Below are 20,683 nucleotides of genomic sequence, written 5' to 3' on the forward strand. Positions count from 1 at the left end.
CAAATCATTACATTGTATACTTTAAATATCTTACAGTTTAATTTGTCAACTATACCTCAATGAAAGTGAAACTTAAAAAGTAAAATTAAATTAGTCATTTTTTTAAAGCCACCACAAAGGACTGAGAGTTTACGAATTGACAGGCATTGTGCTGGACACTTCATGCATCACATCTACCAACATCTCTGAAAGGTAATAACTCATTTTACAGTTGGTGAAAGTGAAGCTCGGATTGTGGGAGATTCTCCAGAGGTGACTCATTTAATATAAGGTGCAGCCAGAACTCAAACCCACATCTGATTTCAAACCTGGTTTTCTTAATCACCTTCCTACCGCCCTAATTAGGAATTTTAAGAAAACTGCCCTGGTTTAAAACAAAGTATTCACAAAACAGGTACCAGAGCCTCTTACTAAGGAATCCTTTTAACACCCTCAATTAGAGGGCATCTATATTGAGTTGTCAAGCACTAAGTACCTATATTTAGCAGTTCCTAGACATGGATTGTAGTAAAATTTGTTTATTTTAAAGGTGGTTCCAGGATACATCATGAATGGGGAATCAAGAAAGGAAGAGAAGGAAGCCCATAAAAGGTGTGTCTTCCAGCCAGTTACCACTCTGCATACATGGGCTCAATACCACTGCAGAGAGCTGGGAAAAGACATAAACCATGTACTTTTGAATTTTCCCACCCAAGAGGTAAGGGAGCTATGATATTTACCCATGAAACTCTAAGCATCAGGTTGGGAATTAATTCCTAGGAACTTCCCAGTGGTATAGGTGACAAAATAAGCTCTAGTAGCCAGAAAAAGCAAATGCTGGCCATTAGGTTGCAACTTATGGCCTCTGGAGTACTGAGGACTTCAATATGGATTTCATGCTGCATCTGCTCTGGCTAATAATTTCTTCAGGAATTCAGGGAGGGGAAAGGAAAAGGCTTAGGCCAGTTGGCAATGATTGGTGTATGCTTCAGACAAGCTGCAGTCCCAGTCCTCCTCACACCCACCTTGATTTTTACAGAGGTGATTTCAGTTATTGTTATAGGCTGTGGGGGAAGCTACCAAATGAAAACGAATTGAGTTCATCTTCTTAATTCATAACCCCTTCATCGCACTCATTCGAGTGTTCAGTGCTCCACCCTATTCATCATACACAATAAAGGTCAATGTTGATGTTTCTGGGATATACTGGAGGAGAGTGTCCAAAAGGGGAAGGACCTTTGCTAAACAATGATTAATGAAATGGGGCATGCAGGTGGTTCTTTATGGAGGCCAGACTAATTTTTTAATAGAATATACCTAGATTTTGTTGTAGAAGTTTATTATGCATCGTTCAAAATATTACTGAACTCTGGACTCATGCTGAAATATGTCACTATGGCTTATGTAAATATTTAATTTTTAAACTTTGCTTTTGAACTCTGTAAAAAAAAATTTAAGGTTACCATAGGAGAAGGCAGTCTATAGCTACTATTCATAGAAACTTAATCATCGCTCTGTGCAAGGATCCCAAAGGCATCTCACGGAAAATCACAGGCCAGAACGAGAGGGCAGATGGAGCAGATGGTAGAGCCCATCGCTCCTGTCCTGATATCCTGGAAATGACCAAATATGCAGGTTAAATTTAGGTCTGTAATCTCTAATCATGAGTAAACAGAAAGTATTACACTTGTGGAATCAAAAAGTATGAACGGCAGATGATAAATGAAATAAAAATAAAGTAGGAAAGGACATTAATGCTCACAGGCATTAAAACACAGGAGAGAATCTATGACAGGGGTGTCAAACTCATTTTCACCAGGGGCCACATCAGCCTCAAGGTTGCCTTCAAAAGGCTGAATGTAATTTTAGGACTATAAATGTAACTACTCCTTAACAGTTAAGTGAGAGTTCGGTACCGCTGCCAAGTAGAAACAAGGTGCTGGGCCAGATACAACAAAGCGGAGGGCCAGATTCAGCCCATGGGCCATGTGTTTGTCACCTGTGATCTATGAACTATCAAACCAGGTGGTGCAGGTGTCAGCACTAGGAGTGAATGGGAGCATAACTGAGGTCAACCTGCCATCTCAGCTCCTACCTCCCAGGCCCTCCATACCCTGAGCTAGAAGAAAGCCAAAGGAGAGGGTGCTATCACAGCTGGAACCAACCAGAAAGAAGGGAGCCCCTAACACACAGGACTACCCACTCACTTAAAGAAATCAAATTAGAGATTCACCTCACACCAGTCCTCAAAATATATTATGTGAATGCTATAGTCTGAACATTTGCCCCCAGCCCCCATTCATATATTGAAAAGCTAATACTCAAGGATGGTACTAGGAGGTGGAGCCTTTGGGAGATGATTAGGTCCCCAGGGGAGTGTCCTCACGAATGGGATTAGTGCCCTTATAAAAGAGTCCCCTGAGAAATCCCTAGCTCTTTCACCATGGAAAGATGCCAGGAGAGGTCTGCAACCCAGAAGAGAGCCCTCACTTACTGGCACCCTGATCTTGGACTTCCAGACTCCAAAACTATGAGAAATAAACATCTGTTGTTCATAAGCCACCCAGTCTCTGGTATTTTATTATAGAGCCCAAATGGGCTAAGTTAATTATACATGGATTAAAAATCCAAATTAATAATAATGATGGCAATGAGGACAATGAATAAGAGGCCTAAATAAGGCAAAAAGAAAAAAAGGTTGAAATGTGAATACATCAAAATTGAAAATGTCAAGTCATCTTTTGTCATGCCGAAGTTGAAAGTTAAGAAATTCAAAGACAAGCCACAGACAGGAAGAAAGTATTTGCAACATTTATAACAGCTAAAGGAACCACATGTAGAATATGTAGAGAACTCAACAGGAAGCAAGGAATGCAGTAGGTAATCTATGTAACAGAAAACAGAAATGGTCCATAAATGTCTGAAAATATATACAGCTTATTAGCAAACCAGACAACAGTAAATTAAAACAGGAACAATGGTCATACCAGACTAGCAAAAATTAAAACGTTTCTTACTAGCATTGGTGGGAAACAGTTTCTCCCACACAAGGCCTGAAGGATTATAATATGACACAACTATTAAATAAAATTTAGGATATGTATAGCCTTCAATCAGAGATTGTACTTCTGAGAATTTACCTCAGGGAAACCCTGACCCATATACCTAGAGAGGGACACGCAAGGCTGGGTGTTCTTACAGGATTGTTGTCCGTAGTCCAAAATTAGAAACAGACAAACAACAACAGTCCAGCAATGAGAAATTTTTCTGTTAAATAAAATTCAGTAACCCACTCCGTGGGATAAGATAGAGCAATTTAAAAGAACGAGGTAGATACACATGTACTTACATGAAGAGTTCTCTAATTCACCTGTAAAGTGAAAAGCGAGTTTGTGGAACAGTAAAAGTAATACATCATTTAGGATACAAATGGACATAAACAAAATAAAATGAAATATTCCCCTAGTTAATGCATATACAGCTTCATTTAAAAGCCACCTGGAAAGATACCAAGAAGCTGTGAGAAAGTAGTTGGAGTCCTTCACTTAAAATGTGTATTTTTCTCCTATTTCTTTTTAATTGAAATACACGTACTGCCCCCCTCCCAACTCCTGTTTCAGTGATGCAAGGAAGAGTGTACTGAACTCCATTGAACTTCCTGGATCTGAACTAGTAGTGGCTAGTTTTATTTTTACACCATTCTTGGCACAGAAGCAGGGCATCCAGTTGCAAGGCAAAGGTCTACTTTGTTTCATATCCTAGCAGGATAGGTTTTTATTAGCTCTCTATAGCATTGGCCCCTTTTTTTTTCTTTAGCTTTTCTTCCAAAATTGTGATGCAGAGTCTTCTTGCAGCTCACATGGCTTTCATGGCTGACCCTTCCTGTGTTGGTTTCTGGTCCCAGCAGGGCAGCACTCCAGAGAAAAGGCTGAGCCTAACAGGGTAACTTCTCCAAACCTGAGGAGCCCCTTCTCACCCAAGGTTACAACTAAACTGATCCTCTTCACATAATACACGCTGACACGAGAAAAAACACCAGGCTTAAAATAGTCATTTCAGAAACTCATTTTTGCTAATTGGAGTCAATAAGATTTACAGAGCCAACAATAAAGAGAAAAGAATAATGAAAATAAGTGCACAGCAGGTACAGAGCATACATCTGTATCCATGAAGATGATGTACATACTTATCTGCTTCCATCAATCCCAAACAGGCTCTCCATGTTTCACCAGAGCTACCTAAAACCACTTGCTAGCTCTGGTTTTTAATTCCTAAATCTATCATCTGAGCTGTCCAACTTCTTTGCCTTGGGGTTGGGGAAAGAAGCATGTTACTGCTGTCCCTGAGAGTGAAAGCAGAGGCTTATGGGTGGCTCTGCTCTGTGGTATAATGTAGCCATGACAGGCAAAAGGACGTGGGTAAGACACAGTGTAAAATGTTAGGATTCTCTTTCGATGCTATAAAAAGAAAGACCTTGGAACAATATTTTTTTTTACCAAGAGCTTCTTAAAGCCATTCAGCTTGCCTCAGAGCAGACTAGGTCCCCAGCGTTTACTAATCAAAGCATTTCAGCACAGGCTTCCTGGACAAAGAAGAAACGTGTTGGGAAGGAGCCAGAAGGGAGAAGAGAGGTGCACACACTTAGTACCAGTATAGGCTTCCAGACCAATGGAGAACACAATGTGTAAAACAAGGGATAAACTTACAAGTATCCTATTTTTTCTCTGATATATCATCGCTATGGGAAATGCGCTAGATTCACATTACTGAGAGTAATTGTCAGCAAAACATGTTTAAAGAAAGTGGGCCTGTATGTAACCTTGTGATTGCACCACTTGGCCAGTGCCTTCAAATGATCTTATGCAAAAACATCGGCTAAAAGCTTGGCATGCCCCTCATTTGTGAGCACCAGTGACTTCTCCTAGCACACACTCACTCTAACACACCACTTACAGGAGTCCACCTCCTGCAAAGGAGAGGCACTACTCCTTCTGGTTCCAGGACTGGGCTTAAAGCCAGAAGAAAATTATAACCTTGGAAGCACAGAAAGTTTAATCTTTCTTTCTCTTAAATCCTCTCATCTTTTGGTTACTGATATATGATCACTGACTGAAAAAATAAAGCTCCAACCTGTAATACATGACTGAGGAATGCCTAAGGTATTCAAAAAGTAAAAAATAAAATTTACCAGCTCTTAGCTAGAACTGTAAGATTAATATCCATGAAAAGAAAAGTAATAGAGATAAAAGAATTGGCACTGCATTATTTGTTTTAATTGGTCACAATGAGCAGCATGACCAAGAAAAAATGGTCAGTATAAAAAAACTTAAAGAAATTTCCCTAACTATGAAAATAAGTATGAGTCAAAACACTGGGTTTACAGAACAATGGAGAGGCACCAAAGAGACTTTAGCCCTAAAATCTTTCTCTTTCTTAAGCAAAGAAATACTTATGATTGGTCCTACACAGGGACTTAACTGAGTTGCCATGAATTATTTAAAAACCCCAAATACCTTCTGTTGCTTTTACAGAAGCTTGATTTACCAGTTAAAAAAATCAAACTGACAGTTTAGCCTCTTGTATGCATACCCAAAATTTTAAAATGCTCTAGGCATTATAAATATATCTTTCATGAATACAGCTTCAACAGTTCTAAAAATAGCTTTTTGGAGAAAAAAAAACCTCTTTCAAGCCATTGTTTTATACATAACAGCAGGAAACCAAACAGAATGTCAAAGCCGAAGTGATTAACACACCCAGTAATAAACATGAACATTGAATATGAAGTCTCACTCAAATACATTTTTTGAGATTAGTGTAGAGTCTACCAGTTTAGCCCCAACTCCTGTGCCCAGGGATGATTCTAGGGAACCCCAATTCAGTAGGAAACTTTGGGGCCCCAAGGCTAAGAAACTTGCCTTTTGATGATGTATAAACAGGCCCCTTCAGGACTGGCCCTGGGGAGCAGATGTCACTCTGAAGCACCCTAAGAGCTTCGCCCAGATTCAGCCCTGACCCCAAACACGCCATTGCACAGGGCCATTGCACAGGGCCAGTTCTGTACCACTGCTCACAGGTGCAATCCAGGTTGCCCAGAAAGCAGAAGGCCAGACTGACAAATTCCAGTAACTCTGAGTATAGAGACCTAACGTGGGGATGTGAAAAGGCTAATAGCACTTCACAGTTTGGTGCCAGGCATTTTATTGTGTTCAATGTGTATTCAGTGCTCCAGATAAAGCTTATCCTAGTGCCAAATATCGGACTTTACAGAGCCCAAACATTCTGTGTTCTGTGGCCTCATAGTTTCAAGTACAGAATAGCCATTGTCTATTGAAATAATAACCACTTTTTATGAATATTCTGGTCTAACTGCCCTTTAAACACCAAATAAATCTTACAATCTCCAGACATTCCATTTTTTAATAATCCAATATGGAATCATCTCCATCAGTTTCATAATTATGAGATCCTAAATTTATAATATGGTGAACAGAAAACTTACTTGGGAAGAAATTTCTGAATAATTGAAGTGCAGGCTAAAGGAATCTTATTTTTGAAATGATCAGGACCAAATTCTTGCTAAGGCTAGGAGAACCCTTAGTGAGCAGCAAAGGGCAGAAGGAAGAGAAAGTAAAAGTCAGAGTTATAGACATTAAGATCAAAAGTGTTTTCTCATCCTTTTCTTCATTCTTTATGGGTAGAGTTGGAGGAGGGACTTAAATCAGGAATACTGGCTAATTTTCTTCTCCAACAAATGTGATTCACATTCCCCTGTTCTCCTGAAAATACCAATTGTTCTATGATTTAGCAGGTCTAATATTTCAGGCTAGAGTCCTTGGAAAATCCTAAGACATGTCAATATTAGATATACTTTTTAAGTAGAATCTTTAAATAAATTACAAAGGGTCATCTATGGAACAGATATACTTATGTAGATAAAATACCTTGCAAATCAGCAACTAGATAATGTAAGAAAGACAAATATCATTTTTTACCTTGTTTTGATCTGTCCAGTAAAAGAAAAATCCCTGAGGGTCAGACCTCAAAATAATTGGAGTGACAATCGTGGAGTCCTAGAAATAGAAGAAAAAAACATGTATATCAATATGTATCACTGTAGAAAGTCCTACACAGAAGTTATTTAACAAGTAATAATCTTCCGGAGTTTCTACAAGATAATCAATTATTAATAAAAATTTCAAAAAATTAAACATGGCATCTTTGATATCATAGGATTATTAATTACTGAGATTCTTTAGTAATAATCAGATAATTTGGTGATTACTTATAAAGGAAAAGCCCAGCAATGAATATATTTATTAATTAAGACAAGTTCTTTAAAGGCAGTAACATGTTTTCTTTAAAAAACTTTATTTAGTTTTCCAAATAATTTTAACATTAAACATCATTATGTATTTTATGATTAAATTAATTAAAATCCATGCTTGCAATAATATTTTAAATTACATTTGCTCTATAAAACTATTTTTAATTGTGCTAAAGAGAGTAAACATAGCATTTGGGCCTTGCTGTTTCCAAGGTAACAGTAAATAAGGCCATCTTCTACATATTCAGAAGGCTATACACAAAATTGTTACAAATTTAAATTTCACATGATGAAATAAAACATCAGACAAATTTAAAGCATGCACATTATAAAGCAAAAACTGCATATACTGTAATTATAATATCAAGCATTTCTAAAATCTGTGTTCTTTCCTTTTGGCAATTTTCAGAAAGGCATACCATCTGCACAAGAAAACACGTCATTGGATACGGGTTTTTATACTGAAATACTTAGGCCTTTGCAGGAATTGCATTTTTTAAAAAAGAGACATAAATTATGAGTGCATTTCCACTTTTTCATACACATTATAACTACAAAATCATTTATCCTTTATCTGATCAAAAAGACTTGTAATGAAAATTAGAACACAGAGAGATAGTCAGGAAGTATTTTGGGGATTCTTTTACTGGTGGGTAGAGCAGATTGATGGTTTTAGTCAACACGGTAAATTTTGTTGCAAGAGCCAGGTTATAGAAGCCTACCCCTGGGGTTCAAGTTTCTGCCTGTCTCTTCTTGGTGCCTCATTCTACACAACCACAGCTGGAAAAAAAAAAAGAGAGAAAGAGAGAGAGAGAGAGAGAGAGGGAGAGAAAAAATACCTACCTCAGAAGGTTTTTGTGAAAATTAAATAGGATAATTTGGGTAAACACCTAGACCAATATTTGGCACATAAAAATGTGTATTATTGTTACAGTGAATTGTGGTTACAAACTGCTTTATTAAAACATATAAAATGAAAGTTTATCATGGCATTCCTTTTTCACTGAGGCAAACATATGTAACATAAAACTTACCATTTTTAAGTGTCAAGTTCAGCAGCATTAAATTAACTACACTCATCACTACCATTCATCTCCAGAACTTTGTTCATCTTCCCAAACTGAAACTCCATACTCCTTAAACACTGATTCCTCCTCCCTCCCCTCACCCTTGGCAATCACCATTCTACTTTCTGTCTCCATGAACTTGACTATGTTTGGTACCTCAAAGAAGTACAGTCATATAGTACTTGCCCTATTGTGTCTAGCTTACTTCACTTAGCAGAATGTATTCAAGGTTCATCCTTATTGTAGCATGTGTCAGAATTTCCTTCCCTTTGAAGGCTGAATAATATTCTATTGTATGTGTATATCACATTTTGTTTACTCATTCATTCGCCCATGGACATTTATGTTGTTTCCACCTTTGGGATTTTGTGAATAATGTTGCTATGAACATGGGTCTCAAAATATCAGTTTGCGTCCCTACTTTCAGTTGTTTTCAGTATGTATACCCAGAAGTGGTATACCTGGATCGCCGTTCTGTCACTAGACAGGGAGCCTGGGACTGAGCCAAGCCGGTCTGCCTAGGGCCAGCTGGTAGTGGGTTCTTGACTTGGTGTAGGAAAGATTTCACAACACAAGCCCAGGTGGCAATACAGGTACATTTATTAAAGCTGGGGACAGTGAAATAAGGAAGACATTAGCATAGAAGAAGCAACAGGAGAGCCTAGGCTGGGCTGCCTTAGCTCACTGGGAAGTCAGAGGACAGGGCGTTTTGGAGACAGGTTCAGGGGATTAGCCTGTGACAGGCTGCCATTGCCCATTGCCTTAGAGTTTAAGAGATGCTTGCCTGTGGGGAAAGAAGTAGGGGAAGAAGAAAGGAAAGGGAATGGCGCAGGCTTCCAGAGGGAAAGAACTGGAGTGAGGCCTTTGTCTTCAGGCTTTTACCACTTTCTTGCAGGTGGGAATCTTAGGGGTGGTCTTGGGGAAGGGTTTCAATAGACTATTCATCAGTTCTCCAGGTGTGCCCTTTCAGGGTCATGGTCTCCACCCACTGGTCAGTGCCGTGGGAGGGGGGCAGGGGCAGGAGGGGGCGTGGTCATTAGTCACTGCAGCTGGTCCTAGGGACACGCACCTGGTTTTGCTGCTTTTCTGGACCTGAAGCTGAAACACAACTGAGGCCTGGATGTTTTCTCTAGGGAAGTGACCTTCTATATCTGGCTGTAAATTGCTCCTCCGGTTTGTTCAGCTCTCTGTCTCAGTCTCCCTGTTCCATTTGCCAAGGAATTCTAGCTTCTTGCTATCCTGTCTCAGTTCTATATTTAATTATTTGAGAAAATGCCACTCTGTTTTATCTTGATATTCTTAAGATTCACTCTTGACATGCAGTTTCCAAAAGGCTGGACACAGCACACATCCCCACTTCCAGGTAAATTTGGAACTAACTGCAGGTGTAACTTATTCTCAGGTCAGTTCTTTTCTTATTAGAGTGACAAGATTCTGCTCAAACTCTTAGTGACAATTCGCTGCAAGGTCCCACTCAAATATTTGAAGTTAAAAGAATAAAACTGCTCAAAATTTATATTTTGGAACACTGTAGCCTGCCTCGTTGTTTCAGATACTGCCATTTCTAGATTATTCCTTCTCCTCCTTCAAAATTAAAGCTCCTTTGTTCAACATTTTCCTGACCACACTCTTCCGGACACAGTTCCTCTGTTAAATGATCATTTATCTCGGCTCCCTGCCTGCTTCCTCCATAATCACCTCTAACATTCCAAGATCAGCCAGAACTTGGCATTCTTACCACGCAAGGCAGGATCTGACCCAGAAATACACGAATATCCATTTTCAATTCCACCTGCTTTTTTCCAACCTCCCACATAGTGACAAGTTTTTATATTTTCTCCAAGCCAAAGTAGCCACTCAATCCAGATCTCAAGTATTTTTAATTGTCAGAACAGGTGCTCCAGTTTGAGGTTTGAAATACATGGTCGCCCTTCATTTCTGAAGCAACTGCAGATGGATTATGACTCTCACAGCATTTTACTGCAGAAAAATGGAGACAACTCTCAGGCAGGCTGTTTTTTATTTTTTATCTCTCCATCAATATCTATGAGACGTGTAGTCCACAACATGGTGGTTTTCAAACTTTTGAACACATCAGATTTTACCAGGAGGCCTTGCGAGAACAGAGATCGCAGAGATCACAGAAATCTGCGATTTCTTTCCGCAGTTTCCCATATAACAAGTATGGGAAGGAGACTGAGAATCTGCATTTTAAATAAGCTCTCAGTGCTGCTGCTGCTGCTGCTGCTGCTGCTCCAGGGACCACACTTTGAGATCCACTGGCTGAGGCTTTGGATCAGGAATACAGTAAGATTAAAATGTAAGCACACCCATGTCTTGTAAACACATGGCCTCTAAGAAGGCAACTTTCACTTGCTCATTTAAAGTTATAAGGTATTTTTTCTAATAAATACCCACCTTGAAGAAGAGAACCCTAATATATATGCCTGTTTTAAGTTAGTAATAGTGCATGATGTACAGTAAATTTCCATCTACTCCTCTTTATTTGATAGAAACCATTTTACCTCCTCCCTAGCTCATCACTAGTGAAGACTAATGTAATGATATAAAAGGTTTTGCAATTTGCTGTTTTGCAATTTACATGAATCCCCAAATGGTGGGGGGGAAGACAGTCAAGGAACAAAGAACCTCAACATCCAAAATAAGGAGAAATATCTGAGCAAGAGAAAGAGTCACTGGAATCAACATTAACATTACAAAGTCCGACAATTCTTCATTACCATGGTTGTCTCATCTATGTTCAGTTATAAATCAATCATATATCTTAATATGTTATATGATAATCATATCTCAAAAAAGATGAAATGTAAAAATAAAGTAAGTCACTTTAAAACAGAATAAAATATTATTTAGAAGATATATATATACACACATATATTTGTGTGCACATGGGTGTGCGCACATATGTGTGTGTGTGTGTGTGTGTGTATCCTAAAGAAACTGGGAGGAAATGACAAAGACACTAGTAATCCACACTCACACACCAAAATATTCTTTACAAAAATCCCTAACAGTATAACAGACACGAGCTGAACATTTGTTGTGAGACAATCAATGCAATATGAATATTTAATGGATTTTTCTCCTTTATTACTTATAATAATTTAAGAGGTAGACGCTATTATTATTCCTGTTTTACAGATAAATAGCCTAAGGCTCATGTTGAATAATTTGCCCGAGGAAACACACCTAAGCCAGTAAGGGAAGCACTGGAAACTAAACTTTTAAGCACCTGCTCCTATGCCAATGTTGCTCAACATTGTTGCATCACTGCCCTCCTAAAAAACTTTTTAAATGTTTATATTCATAATCATCTCCACGAAATTTTAATATCACAGATATTCTGAATATCTATGTGCTGGATGTATATCTGTGCTTTATACACAATAAAAGTAAAGACCATTTTTCATTCCTCAAGGACTGTTTACCATTTTGTGGAGACGGTTGGGCCCCCTGACAGTGACTGCTCTGCACCTGCGCTGTCCAGGTGGGCTCCCTAAGCCACACGTGGCTGTGAGCATTTGAAACATGGCTAGCTCCACTGAGATGTGCCATGAGATTCAAAGTGAAAATGAAAACAAGCATATAAAATTGCTCATTGATCTTTTTTTATTTTAAAGAGGGGAAGGGAGGGAGAAAGAAAGGGAGAGAAACATCAATGTGAGAAAGAAGGACCAGTTTTCTTCTGCATGAGCCCCGACCAGGGACTGAGCCCACAACCCAGACCTGTGCCCCCACAGGGAATTGAACTGGCAACCTTTTGGTTTACCAGACAACACCCAACCAACTGAGTCTCACTGGCTGGGGCACTCATTGATAATTTTTTTTAATATTTTATTTATTTATTTTTAGAGAGGGAAGGGAGGGAGGAAGAGAGAGAGAGAGAGACAGAGAGAGAAACATCAATGTGCAGTTGCTGGGAGTTATGGCCTGCAACCCAGGAATGTACCCTGGCTGGGAATCGAACCTGGGACACTTTGGTTCCCAGCCTGCGCTCCATCCACTGAGCTACGCCAGCCAGGGCTTCATTGATAAATTTTTTATATTGATTTTTGAAATCTACATAATGGATTAAATAAACTGTATTGTTAAAAATTAGTTCCATCTGTTTTTTTTTATTTGTTTTAATGTGGCTACTAGAAAATTTTAAATTTCCTATGTGGTTCACATTATATTTCTATTGGGAATATAACCCTAAACCTTTTCATGGGAAATAGGTTTCTCATTAATGGGGACATCTTCTTCACAAAGCAAACTTGGTCAGGAAATTCATTAGAAAGTTTTGGGGTTTTCCAAATATGCAGCTACCAACTGGTTTGAATGTCTAAGCCAGGGGTGTCGAACTCATTTTCACCGGGGACCACATCAGCCTCGAGGTTGCCTTCAAAGGGCCAAATGTAATTTTAGGACTGTATAAGTGTATCTACTCCTTAACTAGGGGCAAGGAGCTCAGCACTGTCACTGGGTAGAAACAAGGTGCTGGGCCAGATAAAACAAGATGCCAGGCAGGATTCGGCCCCTAGGCCTTGTGTTTGCTACCTGTGTCCAAGTGGTGCAAAACCATCTAGTTGCTTCTCTAAGCGTCAGTCTTCAAATACTTCTCTGGAGCCATCAAGCTGCCACCCCCTGAGCTACACTTTATCAGGCTGAGGTATGTTAAGGGATGGACTGCCCCTCCCCCTGCAAATTTATCTATTAAAGTCCTAACCTCAGTACCTCAAAATATGAACAGTCTTTAGAGAGGTGATTAAGTTAAAAGGATGTCAAAAGGGTGGGTCCTAACCCAATAGGACTGGTATCCTTACAAAAAGTGGAAACTTGGGCACAGACATACAGAAGAAAGAGGCAACCACACAGGGAGATGCTGGCTACCTACAAGCCAAGGACAGCAGCCTGGGACAGATTTTTCCATCAGGGCCCTCAGAAAGGACTAACTCTGTGAACACCTTCATCTCCGGATTCTAGCCTCCAAAATTGTGAGAAAATAACTTTCTGTTAAGTTACTTAGTCTTGGTACTCCATCATGGCGACCCTACCCAAGCTATAACCCTGAACCCTAAGGCTAAGGTCAAAGACCAGGGCACAGACCCACCGTGCATTCCTTAGTACCACTGTCAGACAGTCTATTGGCCAAGGCTGACTGCACTCCTGACCCCAGAGTGACTCTGTGTTCTTAGGCCATTACAAGAGAGAGCACATGAATCAAGATGTGCACTTCTAAACTACTCAATATGACAGAGTCAATAAGGAAAAATAACAACCGACGTTCCACAGCAATTAATCCAAGCCTTGCATCAGGAAACAGCTGAGCCAAATACAGCAAATGTATATGTTACGGAAAAAATAGCTACATAAGGGGAAAAAATTCTACGGATCACTGAAAATCAGATGTGATGCCCACCAAATGTCAGCAATGCAGTCCTGACTATAAACACACACACACACACACACACACACACACACACACACACACACTAAAGGCAATCCTGGGTGCTACCGTGTTAGATTAGAATCAGTAAAGCAAAACTTCTAAGTGCATCATCAGCATTCACGAGAATTTTCTTCCAGGAGTGTGTCAGTCTGAAATCTCCTCAAATAGAGGAAAGCAGAGGAGGTACGAAGGCCCAGGAGAGAGGATGCAAAACAGTAGAAAAAAGCACGATTAAGATAACTGCCTTTTATGGACAGGTGTAAAAATCCCTTTAAATACAATATAGGGAAGAGTCAGAAGTGTGTTTCTTCAAATACCATGTAGCTTACTTCAGGCACTGTACTAGGGATTTGTGTACCTGTATTCAAATGTATTTAAAGTCTGAATACTGAATAGATAGATGGAAAAATACTGCAGGACAGGAAGCAAGGTAGATTCTAAAGAAGTACCAGCTGGAGTTGGCACCTAGCAGTTTGCCAGTAGCCTTCGAAAGAGAAATTCCAAAGCAAAGACTAAGGCAGAACAAGGCTTTGGAGCAGTGAACAGGAGGGTGGGATGTGAGGAAAGGGAGATGGTGGAGGGAAGAGGGTAAGGAACAGGCCAGTCATGCAGGAGGAAGGGGGATTAGAGGGTATTGTAGTGGATTGTATGTTGGGATTTTTATGACTAAGAAGATATTGATACCTTCTTAGAACTTCAACAGAGGGGAAGCTTTCATAGACACTTTCAAAGGGTAACAATAATGAAGCCAAAATCCAGAAAACACAGGAAGCAGAGAGCCCTATGTGAACCTACTATGAGCCAGAACATAAGGAAGGTGTGTTGCTTTCCCAGGGACAGGAGGAAAGGTGGGAGAATGTAGGTGACCCACTACATCAAACTAAAAGTCAGGAGGAGAGGAAGTCAATAATATTGTTCCAGTGACTTCCATTCCCTCTGTACAGAGGTAATAACACAGGAGGAAGTTTTATTATAAATACGATTTTTAAACTACATGTCTTTTATTTGATATTTTTCTCATTTTGTCAATAAAGCTCATATATTCGTATTTCTTTTTGTGAATCATTACTGTGGTAAAGAGAATGTTTTCACAACCATCAGTCATTTGTTCTGCCACTCCAACAGTGACAGAATTTCTTTAAGGGCAATTTTCATTGCATTACCTGGGGACATGTATGGGCCTCTTTTTCAGAAAACAGAAGCCACTGGTAACATTCACCATATCAGATGCCAGTAGATTAAGCATTATAATTTTCAACCAATATTGAGTCACAATGACATACACACTCAACTTCAAGCTGTATTTAGACCGTACAGGAAATCAGTGCTGCGATAGCAGTCAGCTCTGTGTTAACAACAAATATCTCCCTGTGGAGAAACCCTAGCTAAGAAGGTCATGGGGTCCTTGGACTGTGGGAGATTTCAGATGGAATGAGAGGGTATAGAGCAGAGCCTTTCCACCAACACCACAGGCAATGGGTCATGAAGGGCTCTTGGGAGCATGACTGCACTCCACGTCTGCCTTGAGACTGTATTCTCCCCTGCGTGAACCTACTGTGAGCCAGACACACACCAGACTCTCCCTTCATTCCACAAACATTCCCTGAGCACCAACTGGGGGCCAGATCTACACTCTGCCCTAGGGAAAGAAGATAATATTAAAGCTACAGTCCTCTAGCAGCCCTGGTCCAGATGTGACACAGACAAGGCCTGTCTCCCTCCCTGTATGCAGCTTCCTGCACTGGATCTAGATACTACTTTGAATTTCAAGCCATTGTGTATCTTGCTTGGAGGCAGGTGACATCCTCCACATTTCCTTCACATCTTTAACCTTCCAAGATCAAAGATTTCCATAAGAAGCCATGGGACCAGTCTTAATGGGATTCCAACAAAAGACAACATTTGTAGGTATGCTGGGAAGAGGAAAAGGTGGAGAAGCATATGTCATAAGGCATGCTAGATACAAGAGTGTCGCAGGGCAATGAAAAAAATGACCTTTGTTTTAACACCATTCCTGAATACCTCCCTATGCACATGTCATTCACTGATGGACCCAGACCATTTGTAGACTACGGGGTGTAATGGCCTCTGTGCCTCAAAGCAGCATGAAGTTTTCCGATATCCCCACATCCTGCAGAGTGTAGACCAAGGTGACGTTTGTATGTATACCATCAAAACACCTATTTTGGAAGACACTAGCCAAAAGGGATGAGTCTGTAGGAATTTAAGCCTCATTTGTATGAATCCTAAAATTAAGGAGATCCTTTGGAAAAGTCAATAAATTACTTTCAACTTATAATCATTTAGATTCTATTAAAAGTCTTTTGTTACCACAAGGATCCTGTTTGGGCCACGGCAGCCTGGAAAGGGCCCTGAATTTAACCATAAGAGCTAGTTTTATATTCTGAGTCTGGCTCTAACTAGTTGTGAGTCCTTGGGCAAGTCAAGAGTCACTAGCTTCAGTGTGTTCCCATGGAAAAATGGGAATAATACACTTGATCTTTTCTTACCATTCACATGGTCTCGATAACAGCATGGGGATGATGTAAATAAATTATAGTGCTGACCAAATATAAGTGCCTGTTACACTTACAAATGTCACTCTCTAATTGAACTCAAGGCAGCATTATCACAAAACTCTGTCTTACTCAAATGGAATATTGCAGGAAAAAATTACATAGGATGTCTCGATGGTTATTGCACATTAGGGCCGAAAGTAACGAAATCCTAGAACCATAAGAGACTATGTGGGACAGGGGTTAGGGAAGGAAACAAAAGCCTCTCTAGAATTTGTGAGCATAAAAAAATTTAATTACAGACAAGAAAGCGCTTGACAGAATCCCTCAAAGGACTGAAGCAGTGGGCTTCAGCACTGACCCTGAGGAGAGCTACTGCCTCCACCACACTCAGAAAGGTCAGAGATCAAGAAGGAACTCCTGGGGTCAAACACACACTAGCTTAATTAAAGACAAAGGAAGAGCCATCTGAGCACAGGGGCAGCCACCATCACCACTGGCTCTTTTTACCCATGGAAGATCACAGAAGACAACACTTCTTTCTTCAGATCTCACTTATCTGTAGAAACAACCCAAAGAATGCAGAAAAGTAGCCTCTTTCACATTTCTGCCCTTTACATCTCATAGGAGCGCATCTCATATCGGGGGAACTTAACTGGCAGCCAAAATATTAGATGCCTCAAAGAGTTTAGTAAATATAACTTTAAATATCCAGCGACTATGTTACACTAGGTTGGCCAAACCCAGTTTGTTTAGCTTTTTCCAAATAATAGCCCTAGTAGCACTTAGTTGTCTTTAATGTCATTGGAAACAATTTTGTTAGATTGTATAGTGACAGCTGTCATATCAGCGTGTATTTTTTTAAAAACTTATCAAAATTGGTAAGTTTTTGTGCAGCCATTTTAATATTGAAGATGGAAGGAAAGATGCCACATTTTTGGCATAGTACACTTTATTATTTCAAGAAAGGTAAAAATGCAACTGAAACACACACAAAAAAGATTTGTGCAGTGTATGGAGAAGGTGCTGTGAAAGATCGAACATGTCAAAAGTGATTTGTGAAGTTTCTTGGTACTACTGACATTTTGGCCAAATAACTCCTTGCTGCAGGGCTGTCTTATGCATTGGAAGACACTTAGCAGCACCCCTGGCCTCTACCCAGTAGAAGCCAATAGTGTGAGAAAACTGACATACTCAAAATACCCAAGTCAATAAACTTATTGGTGAAAATGAAAAATGTGTCTTTTATTTTATGGAAAAAACTAAACAGACTTTCTGGCTACCCAATATAAACTCCCACTAAGAGGACATGGGAAGGGATGCTAAATAAGACCCAACTATATCCAAGGCAGCACACCTGAGGAAGCATCGTAGTTAACATCCTTCATTTTTCTTTTTAAATCTACCAGACCACTTGCTAACTTACTCTGTGGTATTCCATCTCCTTTTTGAGCTCATATGGCCCCTAGCATAAAATGAATCAAATTAACTTTCCCTTACTTAATTCATAAACAAGTCCCTAAGAAAAATCTGATTTTTAACAGAAAAATAATCTCTTAATCTCCTACATATCAATGTTATATATTGATATCCATCATGATTAGTTCAGGTAAGAGTATTTTTCTTGCTAATCAATCCATTTCCCTGAAGCTCATAAAACTTCAATGCAATAAAAAGAAACAAAATGTTAAACAAATATTGTGAACTAAAGGAGCCCTTGTAGTGAAAAACATGTGTAAGATGCTTTTAAATTCTGTTTAAATATTAAATATTTTATTATTTCATTATGAATATTTTGATTTTAATAATTTTAATATTAATAACATTAATATTAAATGGTGTTCTTATTTTATGTAATCATCTGTTTCCCCACTCACAATTATTTAGTTTCTTGATAAATGTATGGATTTAGTTGACATCAATTAATACATACACCTAAACATTTGTTCAGAATGCAATCTTTTTAATTTCCAAAAATTGAAATTAACATGTGAAGCTAATACATGTAAAATCAAATAACATACCTTAAAGATATCAGAGGAGAATCCAAAAGACTTTTAAAGACTCTGGCTTTCTTTCTCTGCTATTTCAGTTAACTTTTACAGAAACTGATAGCTTCCTTAGGATCTCATGTATAACTAACTGATCTCAGAAATATGTCTCATCTATGTCTCCTTCCCTATTGGTACATGGGGACACAGGGCTCTGATTCGGGGATCACACATGGCATAGATGGGGAAAGGGAGCATCACGAAATCTGTCTGAGCAGATGGAATTTACAACATAATCTGAAAAGTCTGCAAAAACTTAATATTAACTGGAGGAACAAGAAAACTAATGCTTTCAGTTACCAAGGATTCGTTATTTCAGAGAGACCCATAATGTTGGTCTACAATTCACAATCAATCCCATTCTACTTTCTGCTAGCACTCCTTGTTCATGATAACATGAAGCAATTCTGATTATATATAAAAAAGAATATTTAGCTACAGGTTATTAAGTTCAACCTAAAAAGCAAAATGTTCCTGTTCCATTTTAATGCCATTGTAGGTAAACTATTGATAGGTTAAACTTTCGAGGGAAGTATTTGAGATATGCTAATATCCAGAGCAAATTACCCTAATGCACCATAGGTGAGGCCATCAGTCGAGAAAGATAGCAAAGAAAATCTATGAGAGGAAAATGTATTGCAGCAAAAGCACTCTACTGCTTTGCTTTGCTATGCCAATAACAGCCTAGATGCTATATAGAGCTTTAACTCCTTCCTCCTTCTGAGCATTCATTACACCTGCCTCACTTCCCAGACTTCACCTTAGGGCAGATAAGGACCAAATCAAGTGTTATCGAAACAGAAGATTAGTTAGTTTGGCTGATATTGTTCAAATGGGTTCATTTGGCAATAATAAAAATGCTTTAGGCTAAAGAGGGTTTGTTTTGTTTTGTTTTGCTCTTCACTTGAAATAAAAATAGCTTTATTAAATCAAACACAGACAAAACTAATCTATGGAGTTATAAGTCGGGATAACCATTCCCCATGGAGGGTGGAGGCAGGTGTAGGGACTGAAAGGGAGCACTCAGGGACCCCAGGGGCTGGCAAGGCTGTTTTTTTTTTTTTGGTCTGGTGCTGCTTCCCTGGGAGGGGTCATTTTGTGAAAATAGGTTCAGCTGGACACAAGATTTGCATGTTTTACAATACTGAATGCATGTTACACTCTGATAGAAAGCTTAAAAGAGCTTTATTTGGAAAAATAATATTCTCACGTTTAGGTTACAGTAATTACTGTCAATGAGAAATTCACAACATCTCTTTGGAAATGAAAAATGGACATATTTGGGCAAATTCAAGCAGCATTTTAGAGGGTACCTGCCAGCAACCTTCCAGTCTAAAACCTATGGGGACCACATCCGGATCCACCGCCTACCAACCAGAGAGCTGTTTCTCCCCAATTCCCCATAATCCTTCCAGTGTGAATTCTGCTGAGTGCCCACCTCATCAAGCCTTCCCCTCTGCTCCCTCATTAATCTTGTCCCTGTCATCTTGTCATTTTGGAAACTGTCACTGCAGGTTCTATGCAGTGCAAAATTCTAACTAAGCTTTTGTGTAGGATGCTGAGAAATGTGCACTATCCTAGCATGTTTTTTATTATCATTTTTACCTGTTTTAGCTGTGTACAGGGAAGTGGGGAACAGTGGAGAAAGAGGAAGGAGTTACTGGTTTTAAATACATGGGGCATTAATACAAATCCAAACCTCTGAGTTTCCTCAGCCTTCTCACAACTGTAAACGTTGAATGTCAGATGATACATGCAAGACGGGTTGTATGATATAAGATTATTTTTATGATTATTTATATATATTCATATATTCTTACTGAATTACATGAATTTTATTTAACTGTTTCCTCCTTCCAGGAATCATACCTGTGTACCTACTGTGTGTGTGTGTGATTTTATATTAAACAAATTTAAGTAGAAATAAAACTTTTGGATGCTTCATAAACAGACTTTTTACATGGATTCACTTTCTCTGAAACACCTAAAGTTTTTTTAAAAATCTAAAAACTGAATTTTCTTTTTAAAATATCAAGTATGAAACTCAAAGCACACCTTAAAGGAAATGGATGGAAGGTCTGGATCTTCCCACTTATGGAATAAAATAGTCGTCTAACACACACTGACCACTTTGATAAAATTCATGGGCCTTTATTGGGGAGACAGTAACTTTTAAAAACGTGTTTTACTGAGGGTTTCCTGTACGTCAGGCATTACACAAAGCAATGTATATGCCTTCACTCGCTTAACCTTAACAGCCAGTCTAGAGGCAAGAAACACCATAGTTCTCA

General features: G+C 39.1%; 1 protein-coding gene across 2 annotated transcripts in view; it reads right to left on the reverse strand.

Moving 5' to 3' along the window:
• PLCB1 (phospholipase C beta 1) overlaps positions 1-20,683 on the reverse strand; it is a 660,986-nt gene that overhangs the window by 635,641 nt on the left and 4,662 nt on the right. For both annotated transcript variants that reach the window (XM_028524211.2, XM_028524212.2), the window contains exon 2: positions 6,975-7,052. In XM_028524211.2, the coding sequence (XP_028380012.1) occupies positions 6,975-7,052 (78 nt within the window). The remainder of the gene's footprint in view (positions 1-6,974; positions 7,053-20,683) is intronic.

Source organism: Phyllostomus discolor, chromosome 9 (genome assembly GCF_004126475.2).
Source record: "Phyllostomus discolor isolate MPI-MPIP mPhyDis1 chromosome 9, mPhyDis1.pri.v3, whole genome shotgun sequence".
In the NCBI taxonomy this organism is placed as follows: Eukaryota; Metazoa; Chordata; class Mammalia; order Chiroptera; family Phyllostomidae; genus Phyllostomus; species Phyllostomus discolor.